Genomic DNA, 27,148 nt, shown 5'->3' on the forward strand with positions numbered 1-27,148 from the left:
TTCCCGAAATCACTCCTGACCAAATCTACACAGAAAAGTGAGTTTGAAGTGTTATGTTTACGTGCTGAAATTACGGGACAATTTTTCAGTATTTTTCGAGAAAAAAAGTCTAAACTCTAAAATGAACACCGACTTATATTGTGTACACGGCTTGATAAATCCAGAAAAAAAAATCTTGGTATCAATGAAATAGTTTAGGAGCTGAATGCATTTCTTTTGCCTGAGCTAGCAATCACGCATAGGTGCCAATAATCAATTTTTAGTCGCAGTGGCCACCTAGGATTCAGGAATTGTCAAGTCCTGATATAGTGTACATGCTTCACTTTCATAACACCAAAAATAGAGTAAACATATTATGACTTGTATGTGACATCTGTTTTGAAGTTTCCGATCTGTGATAACAGCAAGGTTTGACAAATTACTCAATCCGACAGTCAAATTCCTTGAAATTTTTTTTTTTTAAGGGAAAAACGGTAAACCACTCTGTTTTACTTAACTTCCCAAAACTTTTGAGACCTAATAATGCCAATATAAATATAAGGTGGGGAACAAAGTTCTTGCCAGAAATGATAGGTGATGCCCCCAAAGAAGAATGTTTTGCATTGTTCCACAATGAGCCCTCGGCTGACTGGAAATGTTCTGCGGGAAAAATCCCCACAATAGCATTTTCTGTATTTTCTCTTGAAATTCTTCCAGATTATTCTGCAGAAGCACTTGAAGTCATCTGATCTAACGTATTTGCATACATATATGAATTAACATCATTATCATGACCCCCCCAGACTTTCAAGTCTATCTCTGCCTGCGATGAGAAGTGGGTCTACTACAGACATTCCCCTCGACAATTCAGCTGGAGTTTGCCCAATGCACTGATCCACAAGGTCCTATTGACTGCCTGGTAGGATCACAGTGTAATAATTTTCTATGACTTTTCTTCCCAGTGGAAGGGCAATCGATGCTGAACCGTATTCAGGGAATTTTGAAGCAGAAAAGGACATTGCTCTTGAACCACAAGGACGTTCTTTACCTTCAAGACAACGCTAGGCAGCACCCAGAAAAAGCCACGAAGTCACAGATTCAGGAATTGGGCTGGGAACTTCTGTGGACCACCTTCCTTACTCCCACCTATTTCTTGTCTTTACAGAATTACTTGAACAAGCGCAAACCAAACACTTCGAAAGAGTCCAAAAAATGAGGTCAATTTTCTCAACTTGAAAACTCCCGATTTCTTTTCAACAAGCTTTCCAAAAATTGAAAAATGGTTAAATGTTGTAGATAATGATGGGGATTATTTCCAAGAAGATATATATTTTTTTTCTGTATCCGTTTTCTCAAATAATAAATTCCAGGCAAGAACTTCAATTCTCCATCTTATATAGTTAAATAATTACACATACAAAATTTTAGATGGAGATTGTAATCTTTTTAATAGCCGTGGCGAAATAGAATTTGTAAAGAAATCACAGTATGGATAGAGTGAAAAATACTTTCCACAAAGCAAGATGGATGCTTTCATGCATATTTGCCAACCTTTCAGAGACGTCCTGGCTAGGTAGATATATTGATGCATGCCTGTCGAGTGGTTCTTCCTTAGAATGTTAAGGAGAATCAACAAATAAAATAATGGGGAAAACATTTGCACACCGCAACCATAGATCAGATAGATACCTTTCAAACAGACGTCCCATACAATATTTTGATGTGTATAATTCAGCGAATAAAATTCTCAAGGATTTCAACACATTCACAAAAACGACTACTCTAAACCAACAATACATAGAAAAAAAAAGAAACGAACATTTAATGACAAATGTTACATTACAAAAACACATTATGCAATCAATAAAAAAAGAAAGTACAACAGCCGGTCATTACAGAAACACGGCTGGCTACTATCTTCTCGTTTCCAACATCATCATCATGTTACACGCAACATTCCTACACCCTCGTTGCCACTCGTTTTTTTTAAAAGAGAAAAATAAAAAATAAACACAGAACAAAATGTTCAAAATCAAGTGAGCATTTTCTTTCTCATATATACAGTCACAGAAACGGGACATCCTTACGGACGACTTCGACACAGCAGTAAGAAAAAAAATGTTACAAATACTTTCGGGGATAGTCCAGTTATACATACCGTTTCACACACACATAGTTATATAAATATAAAATGAAGAGACCAAACAACCTAAGTCGTCGAGCACAGGACATACAATACAAACGGCTACATGAGTAGAGGGCATTTATAGAATCATGGTTACTACGCTCACTAGTTTATATCGTTGGGGGACGGGGGTGATAAATATTATAATACATAAATAATCGGGAAGACAAAATGAAAAAAATAAAGCTCCACTCGTGCCACCAGGGAAAGGTTAGACTAAAGTTATGCTATGATGACAGAGAAAGATAAATATGGCGTGAAAAATTTACAATGGGGGTGACGATATGAGACATCATGACATTTTGCGATATACGTATATGTATCCAACCAAAGAGACTGTTGACGTGTCAATAAATCAAAATAAAAAAACATATCGTATAGTTGCGATACTTGTCTCTTGGGGAAAATTATGTCATGTTTTGTGTATTACAGCTACATACTGCTAAAAATCGGGGAGAAATTTTTTTTTTACCAGAATTGTATAGGGGCGAAAAAAAAGACTCAAAATACATGAAATGTCACTGTTTCGCAAGTCACAACCGAAACAAAAAAAAAAGCAGTTTCCTTCGAAAAATAAAAAGCATCAATGATAATAACAATGATATGAACGAAACTTTTTAAAATAATAAGTGACAGAGAAAATAGAACTAAGAAAAAAAAATCAATCATCGCTGGATTCATCGTCGCCAAAGTTATACTTTATGGGTCCCCTGGCCCTGCCGGTAGCACGAGGACGACCAATCACCATGGAATCATCTTTAACAGCATCATCGGATTCACCACCATCACTGCCGGAAGAGTAGGCCTTCTTCTTCTTAGGTGGCGCTTTCTTGGGTTTCTTTGCTTCTATCTCGAACTCCTCATCCGAAAAGGCGGCAGCTGCTGCTTTCTTCTTCCTGGGCTTCTTGGCCTGCTTCGGGGCAGGGTCATCTTCGTCACCGCTGTCCTTCTTAGTCTTCTTCCGTGCAGCTTGCTTTTTCGGAGCAGCCGGCTTCTTCTTCTCTATGGCGAAATCATCGTCCGAGCTATCTTTCTTCTTCTTTTGCCTCTTCTTTGGGACTTCCTTAGCAGCTGAAAATCCATCACTGGAATCGCTGTCAGAGACTACTCTCTTCGGCGGCACTGGGGCAGCAGCTGAAGGCTTCTCTGGCACTTCACTCTTAGCACTCTCACCTCCGAGCAGAGAATCGAAAAGGTTATCGCCACTGCCTTCCTTTGATTCTGTTTTCGACGGAAATATATCGCTGTCTGCACTGTCAGAGTCCACGGGCGAATCTTGTGCCCCATTAACAGCTTTGGCAGCAGCAGGCTTTTTGGGAACAGTCTTCTTAGGTGTTTCCTTTGCTGGAAACTCATCTTCTTCCTCATCGCTGGAATAATGTTTCGGTTCAGACCTGCCTTCTGGATCGTGATCGTGCAGACTTACATTGCTTCCGTCACTCTCATCCCCACTCTCGAACGTGTACTTGGCTTTTGCGGCAGCCCTGCGGGGAGCCACCTCCCTCTTCTCTGGTGGGATGTAATCTTCGGCTGGCTCTACGTCAGACAGATCGGACAAGTTGTTGTCAGATTCAGATTCTGACCATGGATTCTTCTTCTTCTTCCCACCTTTCGTGGGCGATGCTCCCTTTGCCGGGGATTTCTTGTCATTCGTCGACGTGAAGGTTATCTTAGTCTGCTTGGTCTTTTTTGCTTTGATTTTAGATTCCACTCGCTCTGCCAAAGGAGTTGTCACCAGATCGTCGATATCCTCATCCTCTTCTTTGATGTCCCCTTTCTTTTTCCGACCGCGTTTAGCTGCATCAGTACCAACCGGTTTTTTCTCTACCTTCTTTCTCATCTCGGCATCGATAACAGGTTCAATTCTCTCCGCGAAGGCAGATGGCTTGGTCTCGTCTGCCGTCTTCATTTGTTTCTTTGTCAGTCCCTTGCCCTTGGCCAACTTGGGAGCCTGATCAGCCTCTTCTCTTTCTTTCTTCTCTACTTCATCGAGTTCTTTGAGGAATTCGTTCAAATCATCTCTCCAGAGGTCTGAAGGTGTCTTTTGTTTCAGATCATCAAGTTCTTTCTGCATTTTATCTCGCTTTTTCAGCAACTCTTCTTTCTTTTCTAGAGTAGCATTCTTGAATGTCATATCCAGCAGATAATCGTAATCCATGCCCGGCTGTGGTTTCTCTTTGCTCTTGTCCTCGCCTTCTGAATCTGAGATAGCTTCTTCTTCTTCCTCCTCCTCCTTTTCCGCATTGAGGGAATCCTTCCATGCCTTCACTGGATCCGAGTCATATTTCTTCTGAATGAACAACTTAATGACATCTGCAATCTTCTTGTTGTCAATAATGATCTTGTTTTCAATTTTCTCGACTATGAAACGTGCCTGATTCATCAACTTCAGGGCTTCTGCGTTGAGCTTCCCAACGAGGAACTCTTTCCTTTTCACGTACAGCTGCATGCGGACCTCAAAAAACTCTTTCAGAATGTCTTCCACAGTTTCATAACGGCAGAGGCAGCCATTCTTATCAAACAACACCATCGTAGATGTACTGAGAATACCCTGCAGCTTGAACACCTTGTGGAAACCCTGGCTCTCGGCCTGTCTGTATTTCTCCGGAGTCATCGTGATCACGAAACGCACGGTTGTATCAGTGTAGTACTCCTTATAATCGGATATCATCGATGGCGTCTTCTCAGTTCCATGCAGCATGGGTTCAAGGACGTTCTCCTTGTAAGACTGGGTCCAAACCCTGATTGGAAGCTCAGTGATTTCCAATTTGTTATCGCCCAGGCGTGCAATTTCACCCTGTACAGCATATTTCTGGTGCTCAACTTTCTCGATTGTCCCGCGGAAATTCTTGAACCATGGCATCATTTCCTCTGGTTCTTGCCCATCGAGTAGGCGGAAAATATTCTTGACCAGATCCCTGGGATTGTAGTTTTGGACTTTTGTGCTCCAACCTGTGCCAATGCCTTCTGCACCGTTAACCAAAGCCATCGGGATGATGGGGACGTAATACTCAGGCTCAATCTTCTTGTTATCGTCATAAAGGTCCTTCAACAACGGAATGTCTAGGACAGAGAACAGGTGCCTGGCCAGAGGACTCAGCATTGTGAAGATATATCGAGGACTTGCGGCATCTTTGCCGCCTTGCAACCTGGTACCGAACTGACCAATAGGCAACAGAATGTTAATGTTATTGCTACCGACAAAATTCTGAGCCAAATTTATGATGGTCATGGTCAGTGAGTTCTCACCGTGGTGATAGGCAGAGTGCTCAGCCACAGAACCAGCCAACTGAGCGACTTTTATGTCTCGCTTGTCGTTTCTCTTGAAGCATGTGTAAACGACTTTACGCTGGCCAGGTTTCAGGCCGTCCACAAGCGACGGAATCGACCTCTCATTGTCCATGTTGCTGAACAGAATCAACTCCTTGTTGACAAACTCGTTGAATGTGATGCGAGTAGTGTTCTTGCCGTACAGATATATCTCGGGAAGTCCTAGCTCCCTGCGACGTTTTCGCTCCTCCATGCCATTGGTGAGCCACTCTTTCCTCATCTCGACCATCTTCTTGCTGAAAGCCAGTTGGATAGCGTGGTCGTCTTCATTGCCAGTATAATGGAATTTGATCCTGTGACGGAGCATATCGGAGAAGTATTCCTTGGCTTCTTTGGTCGTGCTAGTACCCAAACCTTTGTAGTACTTTACCTTCCAGGTGTTCCAGTTTGCCGTTTCCTTTTTCCACTCTTCAAATTCAGGCAAGCTGAAGAAGGATTTCTCGTTATTGCTTTTCGTAGCCTTCACAATGGGAGTGATAAACTCCTCGAGAAACGGCAATCTCAAAAGGCTGGGCCAATTGTGATGAATGAAGTTGATCAACAGACCCTTGATATGGGAACCATCCTGGTCCTGATCAGTCATTATCATGAGCCGACCGTAGCGTAACGTCTTCAGATCGTCCACAGTCTCATACTTTTTCTTGTACTGGAGTCCCATAATTTTGATTATATTGTTGATCTCAGCATTTTCCAAGATCTGCTTGTGGGTAGCTTCTCTCACATTCAGCATCTTACCCTTGAGCGGGAACACACCAAACTTGTCCCTCCCGATGACGCCAAGACCTGAAACGGCTAATGACTTAGCCGAATCTCCCTCTGTTAGTATCAGGGTACAGTCAATGGAATTCCTGGTGCCAGCATCATTGGCATCTTCCAACTTTGGTATACCCTTCAGCTTGGATGTTTTCTTACCACTGCACTTCTTGTCAAGTTCTGTCTGGGCCTTGAACCGGACCCAGCTCATGACTGCATCGACCACACCGCACTTGAGAGTTGCAGCGACAAACTTCTCACCGGGTTGACATTTTGAACCAAAGTTCTTGACCTGCAGCGTCATGTTCTCTTTAGTCTGCGAATCGAAGGTCGGGTTTTCGATCAGGCAGTTGACGAACACCCACAGGTGGCTCTTTATCTGATGTGGTCTCACATCCTTCCCACTCTTATTCTTTTTCTTTATGAACTCCGATATCTTCGAGGTCAACTGATCAGTGATATAGTTGACGTGAGTGCCGCCATTCGTCGTGGCGATGCTGTTGACAAAACTAATCTGCTGGAATCCCTGGTCACTCATCGTCATTGCTATCTCCCATCTATCGTTCACTACCTCGTGAACGACCTTGAGGGGATCGCCCCGCTCATCCTCTTTGTTCTTCAGATACATCTCGACATAGTCCTTGAATCCTTTAACGGCGAGTCTCTTGCCGTTCAGGAAAACTTTCACACCCTTCGTGCAACCGGCTATATCATAAGCTCTGCGGGACATCAACGCTATGATATCTTTATCGAGAACTTCCATCTTGAATTTCGACAGGTCGGGATGGAAAGTTATGCAGGTGAAGTCCTCACCCTTGACGGGTTGGACCTTGGGCTCGCTGGCCTTGCCCATGTTGTCAGTCCAGGTTTGCTTGAAGCATTTGTTGTACTGCTTGCACGAGGTTTCCACTACGAACTTGGTGCTGAATATGTTGCACAGCTTGGCGCCGTAGCCGTTCCTGCCGCCGGTGACCTTCCGCTCCTCGTCGTTGTAGTTGGACGACGTGAGCAGGTGTCCGAATATCAACGACGGCACGAACATTTTCTCATCCTTGTGCTCAACGACTGGGATACCCTTGCCGTTATTCCAGATGGAAATCCTGTTCTTCTCGGCGTCCAGATCGATCTTTATGCAATCCATGTTCTTATCCCTCTGCTTGTTATCGGCGGCGTTAACGAGAATTTCGTCAAAAATCTTATACAGACCTGGTACGAAGGTGATCTTCCTCTTGACCATGCCGACATCCTCGCCATCATAAACCCATAGGTTGTCGGTGGTCTTCGGCTCCACGGATCCAATGTAAGTGTCCGGCCTCAGCAAAATATGCTCCAACTGCGTCTTTTTCTGGTAGATGCGCTCCACGGACAGTTTTTTGTTGCCGCCGCCTTTAGTTTTGACATCTTTGAAGACGTTTTCGAAAGAATCATCGGCATCCATACCGTTGTCAGCCATCTTGGACTCGAACAACAAACAACGGGTGAATGAGAAACTCTCGAAACCCGAAGATTTGAAATTTTGGACAGAGCGCAGACGGTTTTCAAAAAGTCTCAATCGATGGAGGAAGGAAAAATAATTAAGAAAAGTGAAATTAATTATTTTGATGTAACTAGAGTTTTTTTTTTTATCCCGCTTATTTTAACAGCGAAGTATTTCATAAATAACCCTTGAGTAAGCTGGAAATTATCAGTTTTGTGGCCAGTATGACAAAAACAAATGAATCATACATGCTATGTTTGTGCTGTCACCTATTAGTCAAACAAATAATCTCTAGTTTGGTTACGCATTTCACATTGAAATATTGTCTTTTACATAGACTGACCATATTTCCTCGAGAGAAATACGGGACATTGAGATTCTAAATACGGGAAAATACGGGACATCGCCAATTACCACCAAAAATGACGCCAAAACCGAACAAAGTCGCCAAATATTGTTGAAATAACTGAGAAATCACAATGGCGGGAAATGCAGCATTACTGCTAATTGCAGTGGATTAAAATGAATTCCACGGAAAAAAATGTTCACAAAACAAATGTGGGAGATTCATATACGTATTTATAGTTGTAGTTATCATAATATAATTTATAAGTTGAAAACTAATTTTAGTCTTTGACTTCAATAAAGAATAAAAATTCAAGTAGGCTTCGTGCAAAATACGGGAAAAACCGGGACACTTTTGCTAAAAAGTCGGGACAGCCAAAAAAACAGAAAATACCGGGACTGTCCCGGGAAATACGGGACGTATGGTCACCCTACTTTTACATATTTATTAACTTTATAGAACCGTGGGGGTATGGCCACCACATCCTGCAGCAGGACCTCTAGAATGGGAATTTTGTCGGGCCTCCGGCCAGATTTTTCACGGGGCCTTTAACAATGAATTTACCTTGAGAAAAAAAACCCAAAAAAAACAAGAGTAATTTTCCCAGGTCCCCAGGCTGAAGCCCTGTCAGTCCTACCCTTGTGAGCAGGTCCATGGCCCCACATACTGGAGCAGAGATCCCTAGGCTGGGATATTTTCCGGACTCTCAAGTCAGACTTTTTATGGACCCTTCTACAGTGAACCTACAAAAGCGCACATGTGGTGTGGTGATAAGATGCTCGTTTACCACTGTGAAAGTTGCCGTCTCGGTATCCGGTTCAAACCCGGGAAAGACTACAGATAAGTTTCTTTTCCACCACCCGATAGGTGGAACTTTCATTTCCAACTCATTAGGCAGTAATTTGCAATATAGTGATATAGCCGGAGTACTGTTTGGTAAAGTAATGAATTTTATAGCACATAAAAAATCATAGTAATTATCTGAGGCCTTGAACTTCCAAGAAAAGTCTGCCCAAGGCTCCGAGAAGGCTTGCTACGGCCCTGTTTGTTGGGAGGCGCAAAGCATTAAAAATTTATTAACCCTCGAGGGTTAATAAAGTTTGATCAATGTATAGGGACGATATGTAAGAAATGCATTCTGCTCTCTCTCTCCCTTCATCCTAGTATAAACGAAGGACTCTACCCGTATAAACGAAAATTGGTTTTTTCCCTTCTTCCTACCGTTCATTAACTTCTTTTCTTTTCTCCCTCGCTTTGGTTCCAGACTGCAGTATATATATATATATATATATATATATATATATATATATATATATATAAGGGTGGTTGGAAGAGGGAGAAGGAATAGAAGACATTGTTCCACTCATTTTTACTTTCGTTTGCTATATATGTCAACTGTTACACTACTTTTGAGATTCATTTCTGCCAGTTGAACTGCACATTGTCCATATTTGTTGCCAAAAGCCTGTACAGGAAGGGGGTTAATCACGTGAGGCACATGCCCTTGGAGTGCTGCTCTTCCCTACTAATATGCTTTTGTTTACGCCTGATTTCCGATTCTTGTAAGAAAAAAATGCCGTCCGATGGTGATGGGATTTGCCCTTTGCACTGAGAAGGAAAGTTTCTCTGGAGCTCAGTGGTCCTTTGAGACCGGGAACTAACATTTGACCTAATGTGAATCTTCATGGAAAAAGAAAGGGCACGTGCATTCAATGCCTCTCTACGGGAGCCTCTGTTTAGAGCCGATTCCGAAAGGCTGCAGAAAAAGAAGAAACGTTCATTTCGGGGCTTGAACTCCACTCCCCGTAAGACCTGAAGTTGAGAGGAACCATTTCGCCACAATAATCTTTGTTAAAATCATTTTATTAATCAAGGAAATAATTTCAAACTTAACCTTTCACAGTAGAATCTTTTGCTTCAAGCTATACACATTAAAAAAAAAGGGGGAAAAAAAAGAAAAACGGAATAGGAAAAAATAAAAATTTTCCTAAATTAAAAAAAAAATTCTTTTTTTTTAACTAAACGACGATTTAGTTCTCAATTTAGTTCTCAATCACGAACGAAAATTTCGCCACTTCCGCATTTAATTAAACTCGAAAGAAACAAGAAAAAACAACTACTGCTCAGAGTCGGAAATTCGATTGACTGGTCGTATCGTAGAGGGTTGAATGAGTTCATTTTGTACGATGTTGTGATCGTCTGACTCTCGCTTCAATCTCTCGATGATTTTACGTCTCTGTTCATTTGCGATTTCTCTCGCCCCTGATGTTGTTGTTGGGAGCTGGAAACACATGTGCGTGTGAACATTCGTTAGATATTACTGCACATAAACACATGTTTTCGAACGGCATTTGTTTACGTCCTGTGAATTAAAAGTGGGACCAACGCCTTCGGATTTTTTTTCTACTATTTAGCACCGGTTTCATATTTAAAGAAATTGTGTTGTAGTTGGTAGCGATTGTAAGTACAACTCAATCATTGAGATCTGCTTCCGATTCACATGCTTTTAAAATTCTCAAATAATTATGATAGTTACGTTGAATTGTAAGTGTAGCGCTATTTGGATCTTGGCGATTATGTGTGTGTGTGCTTTGAATATGGTTCGAGTAAAATTGGGATCGAAAACTCGCCAAGTCGCTATATGCTTGCTTGGCGATGCTTTCGTTGGGATGGTTTGATCATTAGCATTGGGATTCGGCGTTAATTTAGTCATGAGGTCAACATGCTTTAACCTGCATTGATTGAAAGTACGTTAACTGCAGTAAAATTATTTTATACTGCAGTATTAAAATACTCCGCGTGAATGGCGATTGGCGAAAATACCGCAATCGGTAATTGAAAATCAGCAATGCCTATGAAATTCTGTAATACACTGAAACGCCTATATAATGATGCTCAAGGGACCGGAGAAATGAATTGATGCAAAGGAGTCATCGTTATAGATGGAATGTACATTGAAATCTCGATTTAACAACACACTGTGTACCAAGGAAAATATTATTCTAGAGGAACTATCACTATATTGGCGGAAAAAAAATTGTTCTGACGCCTAGATTTCCTCGCGATTTGTCCATCCCTGCCCTAAATGTAGTTTCTTGAAATTTTTTATAATGTTTGTTAAAACACGTTTGTTAGTACAGTAAGAAAAGTCTGATACCATGAGTATGGGCTATACAAGAAATCTTGCGATCATAAGTTATTTGCAATACAGGCCTACCATCAGAGCTAATGTTGAAGATGCATGTTGTTCATGGCGAGATCAGTTGTTATCAAAATTTTCCTTGGTATTGTGAGCTCCTGATGTAACATACTTCAAGTTTTTTGTTCATTATATTTCACTTACAATTTGAGGTATAGATGGCAGCATACACAACAATAGATACCCCATACAGACTGTTAAGCCGGGTCTACATAGCCAGCCATGCTATGCGATTTCAAGTTGTGCCAAACTGTTTTTATTTTTGGGTGTGGCTAGCACAGAGTGGACAATTTTAATGGTTGATTTTGCGAAGCCAACACCCCCAAAAAAAAAAAACAGTTTTGCACAGCTCTAAATCGCGTAGCGAGGCCAGTGTGGAGCAGACTTTAGGTACACTCACTTCTGAAAGGGGGTGATGCGGTAATACATAGCCCAAAATGATGATAGGTGATTGTTTTGCTCAGTTTTAACAAAAAAAAAGTATTGGTGTTTTCATCATTAGACTATATTGATGAGTTTCACTACAGAGTTTTGAATATAACTCAGATAGTCCTAATGTCAACTCAGGGTCCCTATAGACCAGTGGTTCTCAACCTTTGGAAGCCCATGACCCAGTTGATTTATTTGCGAGTGGAAGCCTTGGTCATACACAACTAATGGGACATAAATGGGTAAAAATTAAACGTTGAACCACTCACGGCCCGGTTTGATTGATGTCAGGGCCCAGCGGTTGAGAAACACTGCTATAGACTACCTTTACCTTTGGGGGCGTGTGTGTGATTTGGACCCAATTTTTATTTAGAGATTTAAGAAATGTTGGCCATTGACATTCACCCAGGTTATGTAGTATTCACTGCTGTTAAACATGATATAGATGAGTCAAACCTTGTTATAGCAAACCAGATTTAAGATATATCTAACAAGTTTTTCCGTTTCATCAGATTTCTTTCACTTGTAATGGTATTTTATATCCATTTGCATATTCTCTGGTCAAGAAACCCGAAATATTTGCCCCTTCCGGCCAAGATTTTACCTGATAACGCGACTCTGATAGTAATTTGTATTATAAAAAACAGTATAATAATGAGATTCATTTTGGGGTTCCGTGTGCTGTAGCCCTTTCAGTTCAATTCCCATATGTGAGCCATGTCTGTGATAAATTATAAGCTGAGTTCAACTGTATAACCTTTCTAGTGGTTAAGTTCTCAGTCATCATTTGCTTCTGTCTGTCACATTGCATACAACGTGTTTGTATGGAAATATTTCAAAACTATCCAAAAACATATAAATATGTCCAAATATACTATACAAAACAGTCCAAAGTAATTTTTTATATTTTTCCAAAACTTATTGATACCTTCTTATGTTGGTAGACATGCACACATATATACATTCCAGAAATTTTATGTTGTCCTCCAATTCAGTATTTGACCCATTTGATTAGTATATTCTGCTTCTCTTTGGGAGCAAGACTTAAAAGACATACAATATGACATGATGTTGGTTTTCAAGTTGGGGTTGCCCACTTGCTGGATTAGCCATTTCAGAATCAACTCCAAAGTATGTCCTGGCCTGTGTGAAAAATAAGACTACTTACACATTAATGTGAGAAAAATATATTTGATTTCATGATATATGCTATAGGTCTTGGACGATTCGTCTTCAGTTATGTGATCACTTTTGTTGTACTTTTGTCATTTTCCTTACACAAGGGCTAATTAGACCTGGACCTACTACAGCTTATAGCTACTACTTCACCAAACACCAACTCTGGCCATATCGCTATATTGCAATTTACTGAAATTAATGAGATGGGTTGGAAATGAAGGCACTGTCTACTGGTGGTCGCCTCAAGTTCGTTAAGGAAAATATCTTATGTATATCCTCCCTTGGCCTTGAACCCAAGACCTTGACAGCAACCTTCACGGTGTAGACGGGCATCTTACAACCACGTCACTTGGGTGCTACAGTTTATAGCTGGTTCCAAATGGAAGCATATTACATTTCTTTTGTCTTTATTGACCTATTCTGGGAAGTTTTGCACAAACCCCTCAGGGAGGGAGGGGGTCTTCGTGCAGTAGCCATGAGTATTATGATCATCTTGTTGATATTTCTGTTGTGTTCTGGGTATTTACTGCTATAGAACTAGACTTTGAATATTGAATAATCTATTGAACAGTAAATAGTTTGTTTTTATGCTGACATAATTACTTTATATGTTTCAGGTACAAGATTCTGAAGTTCCACTAATGAAATGGGGAAGTTGCTATCAAAAATATTTGGCAATAAGGAAATGAGAATCCTGATGCTTGGCTTAGATGCTGCAGGAAAGACGAGTATCCTTTTTTTTTTCTTTATTGAGCAGGGTACGTCGATAAATGAAGATACACCGATAGGTAAAGAATCATTGATTCAAATCACACAAAATTTAAATTTCATTTTTCCTTTATTTAATTTCAATGGTATTGAAGTTAAATGCTGTTGTCAAAAAGTTGTCAATTAAAAGAAATGTAGAAGATCCACAAATATAGATTTGAACCCGAACCTTAAATACAATGCAAAAAGATAGCTGTTCTATTTCTAGATTTTGGGCATGGAAAAAAGTTCAGAAAAATAATGGAGCACTAAACTTAGATATAACTGCACTGGGCATTTGTAATGCATTACAATGGGGCACTAGGGTTCCCCTCATACCCTCATAAAAAAAACAGAAAAATTAGTTATGTATAAAGCCTTGAATTCTGTGTCTGTAATTGCCAATTTAAAATAATAGATATTGTACCAACTCAAATACTGTTGCACTTGAAATTTTAATGCGAAAAATTAAAAAATCTAAAGTTTTCTTGCTTTTTTTTAATCAAAACTCATTAAATCTGTGAAAGATAAAAAATTTGTAAATTATTAAGCAAAACGTTATGAAGGCCAGAAACACATCATAATAAATGCATGCATCAATATTGTGCAAGAAACAATCTTGTCAATAGAATGTTTTTCATTTAGTTGATGCTGAATGACCCTTTAGTTGATTGGAGAAACCTTCCACCATATGCGATACTGAATCGCCACCAGGCATTCACTTTGAAGAGGGGGAGGGAACCTTCATGCATAAAAGCACATCTCTACGAGAGAAATGTTAATTCATGAAGTTAATTGGAACTCAATGACCTTTCATGTTACATAAACACAGAATTTTAGTGTTCATATTTTTAGCTTGTTCATTAATGTTGAATTAAATTTGAGAGATTAGGTGAAAAAAATATGTAGGTTATCTGAAAACATGCATTCTTAATGATTAACAAGATTTGTTTTAATTAATAAGTAGTCAATTTTAATTAAAAAAAATCTAATTTTTTATAAATTAAAAAAATCAGTTTTCTTATTTTTTCAAAAAATCATGATTTTTTTAATACCGTGTGATTGAGGAATATTATAAACTAGCTATAATACCCGGCGCTGCCCGGCTTTTCTTCAATGAGGCTTTTTGGATCATGCGATATCTCCCGCTTTCTTTGAGGGACATGCAAACCGTGTCTAAGTTAACCAATATGGCGACTTCCAGCGCGACTCTTGAAAAAAAAAACCAAATCTAGATTTAAAGAAATGTAGAAATGAATACATATTTTTTTTCCTTTTTTGAGGGCGCTAAGTACTTTGATTCCCCCCCCCCTCCCCCTTTTGAACTTCAAGTTATCCATCTCTGCCTATTTCAGCTTCCAAAAATCCTTAATTAAAGCTGTGGAATTTCTTCGATGTGCTTTATCCTAAACTACAGTCGAATTCCGTTTTAACGAATACCATTATAGCGAAAATCTCATTTTAACGAACACTTTTATAATCCCCCAAATAAGTTTACATAGGAACAATGCTAGGTAACGTGGAATTCTTTTATAACAAAATTTCGATATAACGAAGTGATTCTTAAGGTCTTTTGGCGTTCGTTATAACGGGATTCGACTGTATATGAATTTATGCAGTTGAATATTTAAAGACACAATACGGAGACATTAATTTTCATGCTTGAGAAGATGTAAATAAAAAGTTGAAATCAATGTTATTGCATGGATATCCAACTCAAAAGTAGGTCCGGCTAATTACTTCATATTTAATCTCCTGGACTTCGTATATCTCTAAGCGAACTCAATATTTCAAAAATCAAGAATTCTATGCAATTTTTAAAGTTATTCATGTGGCAGGAAACCCCCACTAAATATCCGCATTTCTGCAGTAAAATCGGCAATTTTAACACTGATTTCTATGAGGTTCACCCTTTTCCTGACCCTCAAAGCGATGCTGATGATGATTAGGGCATCTATTCCTCATTACTGGGAGGATTGAAAATGTGGAAAACCATTATAAAGGCATAAACTATTATACATATATGCACAGCATTGAAGAAATGACAAACCATTGTAAAGGCATATACGTGTCTTAAACACATTGCTAGGAAACCACAGTAACCGAAGTAAATGTTCGGAAAGTGATTGTTGAGGCCCAAAAACCATTGTTGCCTGACAGTTTTTTGCCCGTTTGGGGCACTTGCCCTGCTCTGACGAATTTTTAAAGTAGCCTATCATTCAAGTCGGGTCTCATTTGGTATATATGCAAAATTTGGCGACGATTGATCTAAAATTGTAGATTTGTATAGAGAATATACACACACACAGACAGACAGAAAATCAATTTTATATATATAGATTCTAAATGATCTTTTGGCTATATCTCTGATGGTTAGTTTTGAAAGCATAAAATAAACATACTTGACAGACTTGTTAGTAAGTGCAGTCACACCTTATTATAACGAACACTGATATTACAAATTTTCACTTGTTTAGCAAAGTTTTTCCATGTCCCGTGAGTTTTGTATTGCTTATCTGTGTTATTTTGATTGCTTATAATGAACATCGATTTCAGCAAAGTATGCCTATAATCCCCAAAGCAGAATGTGCCAAAATCTGCGACGTACGTCGCAGAACAATTGGCGCTACTGCAGAACAATTCGGAAGAATTTTAAGAAAAAGTGCAAAAAACACTATTACATGTATGGGGATTTTTACCGCAGAACATTTCCAGTCAGCCGAGGGCTCGTCGCAAAACAGTGCTAAACATTTTGCTTTGGGGCCTATAATGAATTTTCAAACAAGAATTTTCAAGAATTTCTCTGTATTCTTATCTAGATCTTATCTAAAAATTTACTGTTCTACAATGATTAGCTACAGCTGAAAATGTTTTTTTTTTTTTATGGAAGACATTCTATTGGTGCGTTTTTTGATATGTATTGTAAAATCTTCTTTGAAAAACATTTTTTCTGTTCTTCATTGAGTCCTACTTTGCTTGAAGAAAGTCTTAGAAGAAAGGAGAGAAAGGTTATTGCATTCTTAAGACCATAACCTTCAAAATGCCTGTGTTACATTTGCCATCATTGGCATCAGAGCAGCCCCAGAATTGATTTACAAAATCAAACTTTTCTACCTAAAACTCAATTCGAGCACCCACATGTCTAAAACACTTCCTACACCCCTGTTCAGCATTTTTCTTTAGCTAGATTTGGACATTGATTGTGGTAGTCTTATTGTGTGCATGAGTAAATTTTTAGAATGTCTAAGCTCAAACAGCTTCCTATAGCTTTCAAAATTGAAGCTATACAGCCCCAAAGCAGAATGTGCCAAAATCTGTGACGTATGTCGCACAACAATTAGTGCTACTGCAGAACAATTTGGAAGAATTTTAAGAAAAAAGTGCAAAAAACATTATTACATGTATGGAGATTTTTACTGCAGAACATTTCCAGTCAGCTGAGGGCTCATCGCAGAACAGTGCTAAACATTTGTTTTTGGACTATACAGTTGGCTTAAGACCAAAAACCGACAAAAAGTGAATTATCAAAGAAATTCTGGATTACTCGAAGTTTGCTATTCACAATTTTGAAGAGCAAAGAGGAATTGAAGAGAAATTCCAGTTGAGAGGGAACAATCCGATGGCGATCTGAACATCTGTAAGAAAAGATTCAGAGAAGGTGCACACACTGATATGGAGGCAATTCTTGCATTTTTTGGAAAAAGGTACTGTACGTATGTTCCACTGATCCTACTAAACGAAAAGACTTCACATTTGGCATGCTTATTAAGCAAATATGTTTTCAACACAAAACATTCAACTTCCAAAATCATATCAAGGAAAAATAAACTAGTAACAATTGAATGTATTAAAAATATTCACATATTTTTGTTCATTCAGTTATGTACAATTTCAATCAAATTTTAATTTTATTAGGTATACAGAATTAATTTTTATAACAATCTATTTATAAAATAATTATATTATTAAAAAATGGGCATGTGCTTGTAAATTATGTTTGATTTTGCTTAATCGTACCATTTTTAAAGCCAATACGGGTGTAACAGAGTTTGCGTATAACGAACAAATTCACTGTTTTTTCAGTATTAGCAGGTCCGTTATTAATTCGTTATAAGTAGATCCGACTAGTATCTTGGTATGATTAATGAGCCATGAGAGAAAGAAAGCCATGTTTGCTGCAATACATATCTGCAGCTTTTTTTCATCTTAATCGTCTTTTTGTTGTGTATGCTATCATTCTATGATATCTGATTTATATCCCTTAATGACGTGAAGCTATCCTGTATAAATTGAAGCTAGGACAATCAGTTACAACCATTCCTACTGTCGGTTTCAACGTGGAAACTGTCACTTACAAAAATGTGAAGTTTAATGTTTGGGTAAGTTGCATGTGCATATATATATATATTTGTTTTTTCATACTTATACATCAAGCTATATATTTTTGAGATGAAAATAATGAAAAACTTACACCAACTTTATTATTGGACTGTATTTTTTGGCTTCAGTGGCACTTTGAAACAGTTTCGGAAGCTTGTAGCAGACACAATTTTAAGAGTTGAGTATGAGTTTAGTTGCCCTGTCTGCAATATTATGTTTATTGTTTTTTCTTCTATGTACAGGATGTAGGTGGGCAAGACAAAATACGTCCTTTGTGGAGGCACTATTACACTAGCACCCAAGGATTGATATTCGTAGTGGATTGTGCAGACAGAGATAGGATCGACGAAGCAAGGCAAGAGCTTCATAGGATAATTAACGACAGAGAAATGCGTGATGCCATAATTTTAGTATTTGCTAACAAACAAGATTTGCCAGATGGTGTGTATAAAATCAAGTTACTAGTGCACTATAAAATTTTATAGAAATTTTATATTTTCTTATCAAGATTAAGTAAAATTCACTCAATATTCAGTTAAAGATACCACACTATTTCCCCCCTTTCTTTCTCATGTAAATCTTTTCAGTTCTGGTTTCGAGCCACCTAAACTTATCATGATTCTGAAAAGTGGCATACTAAATATTCTCTGAAAAGGACAACTTAACCGGGCTTAAAGGGCTGCTCCCCAGGGTAGTGATGGGCAAACTACAGCCTGCTGGCCAAATGTGGCCTGCCATGGGGTTTCATCCAGTCTGGTACATGGAGATGAAAATGATAATCTTCCCTAGAATGCCCAGACTGTTCAGTTTGATGCTGAGAGTCTTGCACTGAAAACATAGGCTCCTTTTTTTTCCCCCTCCAATGCATTTTCTATTGGCAAAATCTTTCACTTTACATGAAAGGTTTCAAAAAACTTCCAGAAAGAGAAGGGTAGATACATCTGGAGAAAGATTCTGAGGTGTACATGAGTTGATTGGGCTCAAGTAACAGTAAATCCGATGCTGATTGGCACTAAAATTCAACTCACTACTCAGATATTTATGCTAGTGTGTGCAAAATCTTTGTTGCCAATAAAGTTGTAAGCTGAGCATTTGTTAGCTGAAGTATCACTGTACATCCAGAAAATATTTCAAAGGCAAGCAAAGTTACCAATTACAGCCAACAAATTGCCTAAGATGAGTAAAGTAGCCAATAGTGGGAAGTAGGGAGTTTTTGCTAGACGTAATGGGTGAAAATTTATAATTCACCTAACATAACCTATATGTTTGACAAATATGTGAGATGAATTTGTTTATATATGATAAATTTTATGATATAAATTATGTTGTGATAATTATATGACTAAATTGCGAAAAAATCTTAATTATTGATTTCAAAAGTTCAAGTAAGCTTCATTAAAAATGAGAGAGAAAACAGGAAATTTTTCAAAAAAGTGGTATGTCTAAAATTACAGAGATGTCCCGTAAAATACAGGTCATATATATATATATGGTCACAACACTATACCCCCAAAGCAGAAAGTGTCAAAATCTGCGACGTACGTTGCAGAACAGTTTGGAAGAATTTTAAGAAAAAGTGCAAAAAAAAAACCCACTATTACATTTATGGGTATTTTTACCTTAGAACATTTCCAGTTAGCTGAGGGCTCGTTGCAGAATAGTGCTAAACATTCTGCTTTGGGGACTATACCTACAAGTTTCTGGCCTGTGAGTGACAAAAATACAGGAAATCTGGCCCACGATTGGGAAGTTTTCCCATCACTGCCCTGGAGAAAGGCAGGGTTGGGTTTTTACGTCAAAAACTGGTTTAAACTGTCAAAAACTGGTTTAAACCGTCAAAAACTGTCGAAAACTGTCAAAAACCTAAATGAATGCCTTTTGATAATGTTTTGAACATAATAGGTGTACAACGTGATGAAAAACTTACTTTTTGACATATTACAATGTTTTATTTTTAAACATTAATTTATTACAATAATTAAAACAAAATATTAATTATAATTTGCACTTTTGAATTTTTCAACATATCTAGTCTAGAACATGTAAAATATAATTTTATGGTTTATTTATCTAAGCTACTCATTACCTGTGTTCAATTTGTAAAGTGGATTAGAGCTGCTTATTCAAAATATGTATGATAGGGCATCAGGGTTAGGTTTTTGATCCCAGAAACTAACTCGGTATTAAAACTATCAAAATCTTACTGTCAATGATGTCAAATAGTTTTTGTTAACTTGATAGATATATTAAATAACAAAATACTTACTTTTATTTAGATTAAAGGGTTTTATATTCAGAATTATAATTACTGAGGAAAAATATATATTTTGATATTTTAAATTTTCTGATCTGCCCAAAGTTTTATTCCATATAAAATTTCTGACGCAGCATCTGTTAATGCACTAACTAAACTCATTTATTTTCGCCTGAAAATTTCTTAGATCAGTGTGTATAAATTCACACAGCTTTAAAGAGTATTTTCAACCAAAGCAGAGCTGACAAGACTTCATACCCAAAGCATTTGTTTTGCACGTTTGAATACAGCTTCAATTGGAAAACCATTGCATTATAAATGCTAGTAAATGTACCATATCATAGTGCAAAAGTAAGAATAAACCAAGTTTGACATATACAAGCTAGCATTGCCAAATTAAATGACATTTTAGTTCTACAATTTAGTATTTTGATCGCTAGATGTATTTCAATGTTATGTGCAATAAGAGTATTGTTTTAAGTATCAGTGGTTATCTAGATAATTTAATAATAACAGAAATCAACATTACATACATGATGTAATAAACTTTTTTAAACACTTATCTGTTGTAAAAAGAGTACAGCAGATAGTTTATATCAATGCATATATATAAGCAGTTGAAGAAATTTTGGAAGGTCAAGAATCATCTTGAATCAAAGAATGTCAAATCGTTCCACAGTTTTCCATTCAATGTTCATGTTATGCTTTATTCAAATTTTATAAGAAAAAAAAACATATATTGTCCAAAATAATTCTGTCGGGAGTAGAAAATTATTTTAGAATCTTATTAAATATTTATTCTTTGTATAACATAGTCACTTTAAACATTACATGCAATTAACGTGTGCATTTTCAATGGGAATTTTAATATCGAAAAGCAATATTTGAGGTTTTTGACAAAGGTTTTTGACGGAGGGTTTTTGACGTGACAGTTTAAACTGTGGTTTAAACCGTCAAAAACTGCCATGTGTCAAAAACCTGCCAACCCTGGAGAAAGGGGAGGGGGGTTCTCTATGTTGATTGCAATGTAATTTTGCAGTACAAAAAATATAAAAATCACAAAATTATATTTTCATAGGATTTTTGCAATGCGTTTATTGTGTTTGGGGTAAAAGGGTAGAACAATAAAAAGTTTTTGTGTTCAGGTTTTGGTTTTTTTAGTAGAAGAAATATTTCTGATCAATTTGTTGTGTAATCTGTTATTTTTAAGCGCTAACTGTAGCTCCCAATCTACAACTACAGCTTTTAGATGATTCAATTCATCTGTGAGTGATTCTGGGTTGGGAAATAGCAGTCGTTGACAGCTTGTGAAAAAAAATTGAATACTGTGTATATTTTTGTTGGTAGATATGATAAAAGGCTGCAGTAGGGTAGAGGAAAAGTTTTCAGAAACTGTGGTTGTAGAACTGTGTTCAATGTTGATAAACAAAAAGCCCAAGAAAGCAAGATGATCATTTTTCCTCTGTTCCAACACTTGACAAATCTCAGATCATCATGGTGACTAAAACATTTGAATTCATTCTTGAAGTTTTCTGTATGGAATTTGAGTGTCATAAAATTTTCGAAATTCATGTTTAGTGATCTCTGTCCATGTTAGTTGACAAAATGCCAAGGACAAAACAAATCTCTAAAAAATTAGGTTTGCTTCCTAAAACATTTTGTGTGCTGCTTCCTAAAACATTTTGTGTGCTGCTGCCTAAATATTTTTGTGAGTGCGTTCAGCCCTGCTCTTCAGTGAATTGGATGCAAAGGTCAATAGAATTGAAGATATAGAGCAGGGGGATGCACAACCTATGACCCATAGGCCAAATGTGGCCCACCAAAGTGTTCTATGTGACTTATGAAAGGTATCCATAATAATGTATTAGTCCATGCAATACGCGATAAGTACACCAGTCTGCGACGATGGTGTACATATGACAGCAGTTCAAATGTTCTTGATCATAGTATACCATCACAAATCAGAAAAAAATTTATGTGACTACTAGCAGGAACATACCTAGGATCAACCTTTGGAGGAGGGGAATACACAAATAATTTCTTCCAGAGAAATTTTGAGTTACCAACCCTAAAAAAAAAAACCATTTTGAAAAACAAATTAATTAAAACTGTGCATAAAAGGGGTTTATTGTGCCCCCCTCCCCCGTGTATGTCCCTGCTTACCAAATTTCTTAGGAGCAAAGCAAAATGGTCCCAAGTCTATTTTTTTTTTGTGCTTGGGGGACTTTCCAAATTTCCCATGAGGCTCCAAAATTTTTACTCCAGAGGACTCCCAAAAAAATTTTATATCTCCCAAATTTCGACCGTGATTAAAAAAATTAATTTTTCAGAAAATAAAATTATTCCCAGAGAATTCACCTAAAAAAGTCTGTAGACTGTTCTTAAAAAAAAAGATGTTTCATACATAGATTGTCACTCACTTTCATCAAATCACAAAGAGATGTATCATTTTTGGCGAGAGAAAGACAAAATTTACCTAATGGCCAGTATATCAATCAGTATGGCCATTTGACAATGTCTTTTGACCATGCCTCCTGCTTTAAATATTCTTGTGACGTTTTTGGGCTTGGCCGCAATTATTATGATTCGAGTGTGGTAATGACAAGTAATTTAAGCTACTGTTAAGTGGTTTTTTTTTTGCTGATTGACGATGGCAAGTACAATGACATGTTTTTCCAAGGGAGGGAGACTCTACATTTCTTTTGAATTTATGAAAAATTTGTACTTTGTTTTTCATAAATCCCATTCACAGATGTCTGTGTAAGATTTTTATAAGGAATTGGAATCTGCAAGAAAATTGACTGAATTCTTGTTTTCCCATAGTAATTAGCAGCTATGTTCTAAAGTGTCTTAAGACCAAGCAGGGGTGCCCTGAATATGAGAAGTTCATAAGGTTCTTAAGGAAAGTACACAATGTGTCTGTTTACTCCTTGTTATTAAAATCTCAGTAATGGATTTGCCAACTTTATAGCACTATCATACCTGCATTCATGAAATTATCCTATTTTCTGGTAAAAATCTGTTTTCAAAAAACCTTGTTTATTCATGACTGTATGCACACTAAACTTGTAGCCTTGCCAATCACCTTTTTTTTTTTCCTACGTGTCAATCATGTGGTACAATGGCGATTGAATTTTGAAACAGTATTTATAACAAAAATACTTGATTTTGTATTTGACCACCATAAAAGTGACGATGATGATTTTTATTTTTCCTGATTTCAGCTATGAAACCTTACGAAATCCAAGAAAAACTAGGACTCACCCGAATCAGGGATCGAAACTGGTATGTCCAGCCATCCTGTGCCACAACGGGCGACGGTCTGTACGAGGGGCTCACGTGGCTAACATCCAATCACAAATCTTGAGGATACTTGTCATGCTCTACTCCTCCTCCTCTCCTCTTGTCTTATCGCATTTTTTTAAAAACAAAAAAAAAACAACAAAAAATTATATTATATATATAGAAGGACTCGTGTTCACTATTTTGTGAATTGTTTTTTCTCTTTATTTTTCCGAATACAATTTTTTTCTCTCAACTTTTTTTCTCCCTTGAGTTTTTTTTAAAGGAAAAAAAATCATCTCGTAACTCATAGCTATGGCTGCCACTCGATTTTCGAAGTTACAAAAAGTTTACGAGTTATTACCATATGAATTTCTTTCCCCCCACACTCACATAATTTGTTTGATACATGCATAAGATATGTATGGTGATTTATTTATATTTTTTAGTTTGCAAACCTTCGAACTTGGCAACCGTTTGAATGGAATAAGACACGCAATCTTTATGAAGTAATTTCAGTGTCCTTGTATATATAAATTCATTGTAACCACAAATATTGTGATAAGATGTATTATTATTTTCTCTTTTTTTTAAATATTTGGTAGATTTGTTAAAATTATTCGTGCAATGGGGGAAATTGTGGCGAATGAGTTTCGCTTTCCACATTCTTGTTCGACGTGGCTTATTATGATCATTTTGTGTACATCCTGATTCATTTTTCTCGCGATATTATCGTCATTTTTTAAATTATTTTGCCGCAGCAATGTGCAGTTTCAGTTTCAACGAGGAAGATGGGTGAATGAAAAAAAATTGTGTTTTGGGCCGATTTTTTTTTGTTAAGCTATTTATGCCGCATTCAGTTGTTTCATTGCATTTTTTGTCAATAATAATGATTTAAAAAAAAAAAATGTGTTAGTTTTTCTGTACTTGTACCTGCGTGCGAGTTGATCCATTGCATTTTGTATGTTCTCGAGGTTTTTCTTTTTTTGTGGGGGAAATATATTCTATATTTCATCAATCGATGTTATTTAAAATGAAACAAATTGATTCATATATTTATTTACTATTAAGCTTCGAGGTTCATTGAGTTTATGTTAACTTCGTCATTACCATCTGTATTCTTATATGGATAATTATTATTATACCAAGTGTTTTTTTTTTCCTTCTGGTAGTTTTTATTTTAATTTTATTTTTGGAAGTTCAATAAAAATGTTGTTTTATATTGAAGAAAAATGTTTCCACCCCCAATTCTGGATGGTGCTATTCTCAGACAATTTTGTTCTTGATACAGGCCAATGATTCAACTCTTGTTTGAACTGTCTTGAGTCGTAATTACAGTCAAACCTCTATCTCAAAACTGACGGGACCGAAAAAAATTTTAAGGCAGAGTTTTTAAAAATAAGAAAGATTCATTTTTTGTCAAAAATGACAAAAATTTCGATTGGTAAAAACTAAAATACTCTACTATATTTTACTATATACTAAATTAAATTATTGGTTAAGTTACACAATCGATGTTCAATCACATTACATACACAAATACAATGAAATATGTTTGAATAACTTTTTTTGTTTCATTTAAATTTTATTTAGGTACCTTATCCTCAAAATAATTCATATGCTTAGATTGATAGGTTTTTTTTTTGCTCTCTGAGCCGTTATGTCTTAGCAAGAGTTGTAAATGTTTTGGGTCTTCTCAGCTTGCTTCAGACAATGGCGCAGCAGTTCTACAGCATGTTCATTGTAACTTTTTCTAATTCCTTTGGAGCATCTTCCTTCTCTATCTTTCAAACTAAGCACAACCATGGTCTATTATCATGGGCAATTTACTACTGATTGAGTAATGGGGAAGTGTATACCTAAAGTCTGAGTGCGTATATGGTGTGTATGAATTTTTAGTGTTACTATACATACTACTTAACCATACATGCACCTTGTACACATTCCTCTACGGAATTTCTAACGAATTGGTGCATGCTGGAATGTGTTTGTATGCTGTGAACCTAACGTGAAGTTTGTTTCCATGTAATGCTCCAATGTTCTAAAATTTCTTCAGCATTGTTCTGAGAATTGTTGAAATTTGAGTGAACCTACCAGATCAGATCTTCCATCACTGAGATGATTGGCTCCAAACCTGCAGCTTTCATGAAGCAATGTTGAATTGTGCCGTGCTGTTCAGGCCATCCACCCCCCCCCCCCATCAATTTCTTTTACCTCTGAAAAAAAAACCAGATTTACGCTGAAGAAAAGGAATTTTTTTTTCTTTTTACTATCAGTGTGGCTTGAGCTAGAGTTTTTGAAAATTATTTTGAGACACAAAAAGGTAAAATGCATTGATTTAATACACTAAAGGCTGGAAGAGGTTTGGCTACTACTTAATCGAACATGCATCACGTACATATTCCTCTACAGAATTTCTAATGAATCGGCACATGCCAGAGAGAACATGTGTTCTGAGTGTATGTACCCAAACAAATTTGTTGTCGAGTTGCGCTTGTTTAGTGTTCATGCTGCCATCTGGCTTCCATTTTCTAAAGTAAAGATGGAAATGCTTGAATTTTCATGTTTTTTCAGTATCGTGTTGCAGGTCTGCCTGCTCTCTGCGAAGGAAAACCACAGATAACCAACTTCAGTCATCAATGGTCTCTGTATTTCGAAATAACATTATGTAACCAAAAAAAAAAACTTTTCTTTAACTCTTATGTCCTTGGGTAAGAGTTGTTTCTCTGTTTTCCTTGGTCTGAATAATCATGGAAATGATTATTCCCCTCAAAAACTTTGCTTTCATGCTAAGGGGATTGATATTTGTGAATTGATCATTTACCCTCGGCTGATTATAATATTGAAAATGATAGAAAAAGAACTTTTCACATTCTTAATAATTTTAAAAAATTTTGAATACAAGTCCTATATTTGAACGTTTCACAGAAAATAAAAAAAATTTTCCCCTCATATATACTTTATTTCCATATTTTAGCCCTTAAAAGTAATTCCCATGATGCTTTCGATGTGTTCTTGATACAGATGCTCAAATTCGAGAATTCCTTGATGGAGATGCTTTTTGTGAGCACTCGTTTTCTTTGAATTTTTCGAGATGAGATGTGCCATTTGGAAAAACTCCATTTTTGTATAGATTTTCATGTTTCCCCACAAGCTCAAAATTGTTTTCGGTCCAGCGATTACCTAGGAAGCCATTAAGCATACGTATAGATATTCCAAGCTTCTTTATCAGTTTTGACTTTTTTTTGGGAAGTTCTTCGAATAATCTTCGTCACAGAAAACATAGGGAACGGGTTGTGTTTTAAAGCTGCTGATTTTTTTAACTAGGACTATGACAAACTATTTAAGGTGACCTATTTTTGTGTATAATATGGTGGCATTAGTACTTTTTGGAAATCATTCTTGTGAGAGAAATGACCAAAATTTTAATATTGCATGACACAATGCTGAATAAAGAGGCTGTGACCACAATTGTAGCATTGGATATATTTATATGGAGGGTATGGCATTGTACTGACAAACCATTGATTCTAGAGGTATACTTCCAGTTAGGAAAAGTTTCCAAATAACATGTAGTATTCAGATATGTTTCAAGGCATAGTTATTAA

The 27,148-nt window shown here is 37.0% G+C and overlaps 2 protein-coding genes across 2 annotated transcripts; one reads left to right on the top strand and one right to left on the bottom strand.

Moving 5' to 3' along the window:
- Window positions 1–1,777: 1,777 nt before the first annotated feature.
- On the bottom strand, window positions 1,778–7,742 carry Top2 (DNA topoisomerase 2). Its single transcript, XM_089238085.1, has one exon. The coding sequence runs from the start codon at window positions 7,698–7,700 to the stop codon at window positions 2,826–2,828; it is 4,875 nt and encodes a 1,624-aa protein (XP_089094211.1). The 5' UTR covers window positions 7,701–7,742; the 3' UTR covers window positions 1,778–2,825.
- Window positions 7,743–10,086: 2,344 nt separating this feature from the next.
- Window positions 10,087–24,768, top strand: Arf6 (ADP-ribosylation factor 6). The gene is made up of 5 exons (XM_089238086.1): window positions 10,087–10,530; window positions 13,495–13,605; window positions 17,900–18,003; window positions 18,247–18,445; window positions 23,483–24,768. The coding sequence occupies exons 2-5, from the start codon at window positions 13,524–13,526 to the stop codon at window positions 23,623–23,625; spliced, it is 528 nt and encodes a 175-aa protein (XP_089094212.1). The 5' UTR covers window positions 10,087–10,530; window positions 13,495–13,523; the 3' UTR covers window positions 23,626–24,768.
- Window positions 24,769–27,148: the final 2,380 nt, after the last annotated feature.

Source organism: Pholcus phalangioides, unplaced genomic scaffold (assembly GCF_987345545.1).
Source record: "Pholcus phalangioides strain wild (caught in Gottingen) unplaced genomic scaffold, Ppha-v1.0 ptg000010l_1, whole genome shotgun sequence".
NCBI classification, from domain to species: Eukaryota; Metazoa; Arthropoda; class Arachnida; order Araneae; family Pholcidae; genus Pholcus; species Pholcus phalangioides.

Coding starts and splice junctions, on each gene's coding strand:
- Top2 (XM_089238085.1), bottom strand. CDS start 7,700: ATGGCTGACAACGGTATGGATGCCGATGATTCTTTCGAAAACGTCTTC.
- Arf6 (XM_089238086.1), top strand. CDS start 13,524: ATGGGGAAGTTGCTATCAAAAATATTTGGCAATAAGGAAATGAGAATC. Junction 13,606..17,899: donor AGATGCTGCAGGAAAGACGA/GTATCCTTTTTT, acceptor AATGACGTGAAG/CTATCCTGTATAAATTGAAG. Junction 18,446..23,482: donor CAAACAAGATTTGCCAGATG/GTGTGTATAAAA, acceptor TCCTGATTTCAG/CTATGAAACCTTACGAAATC.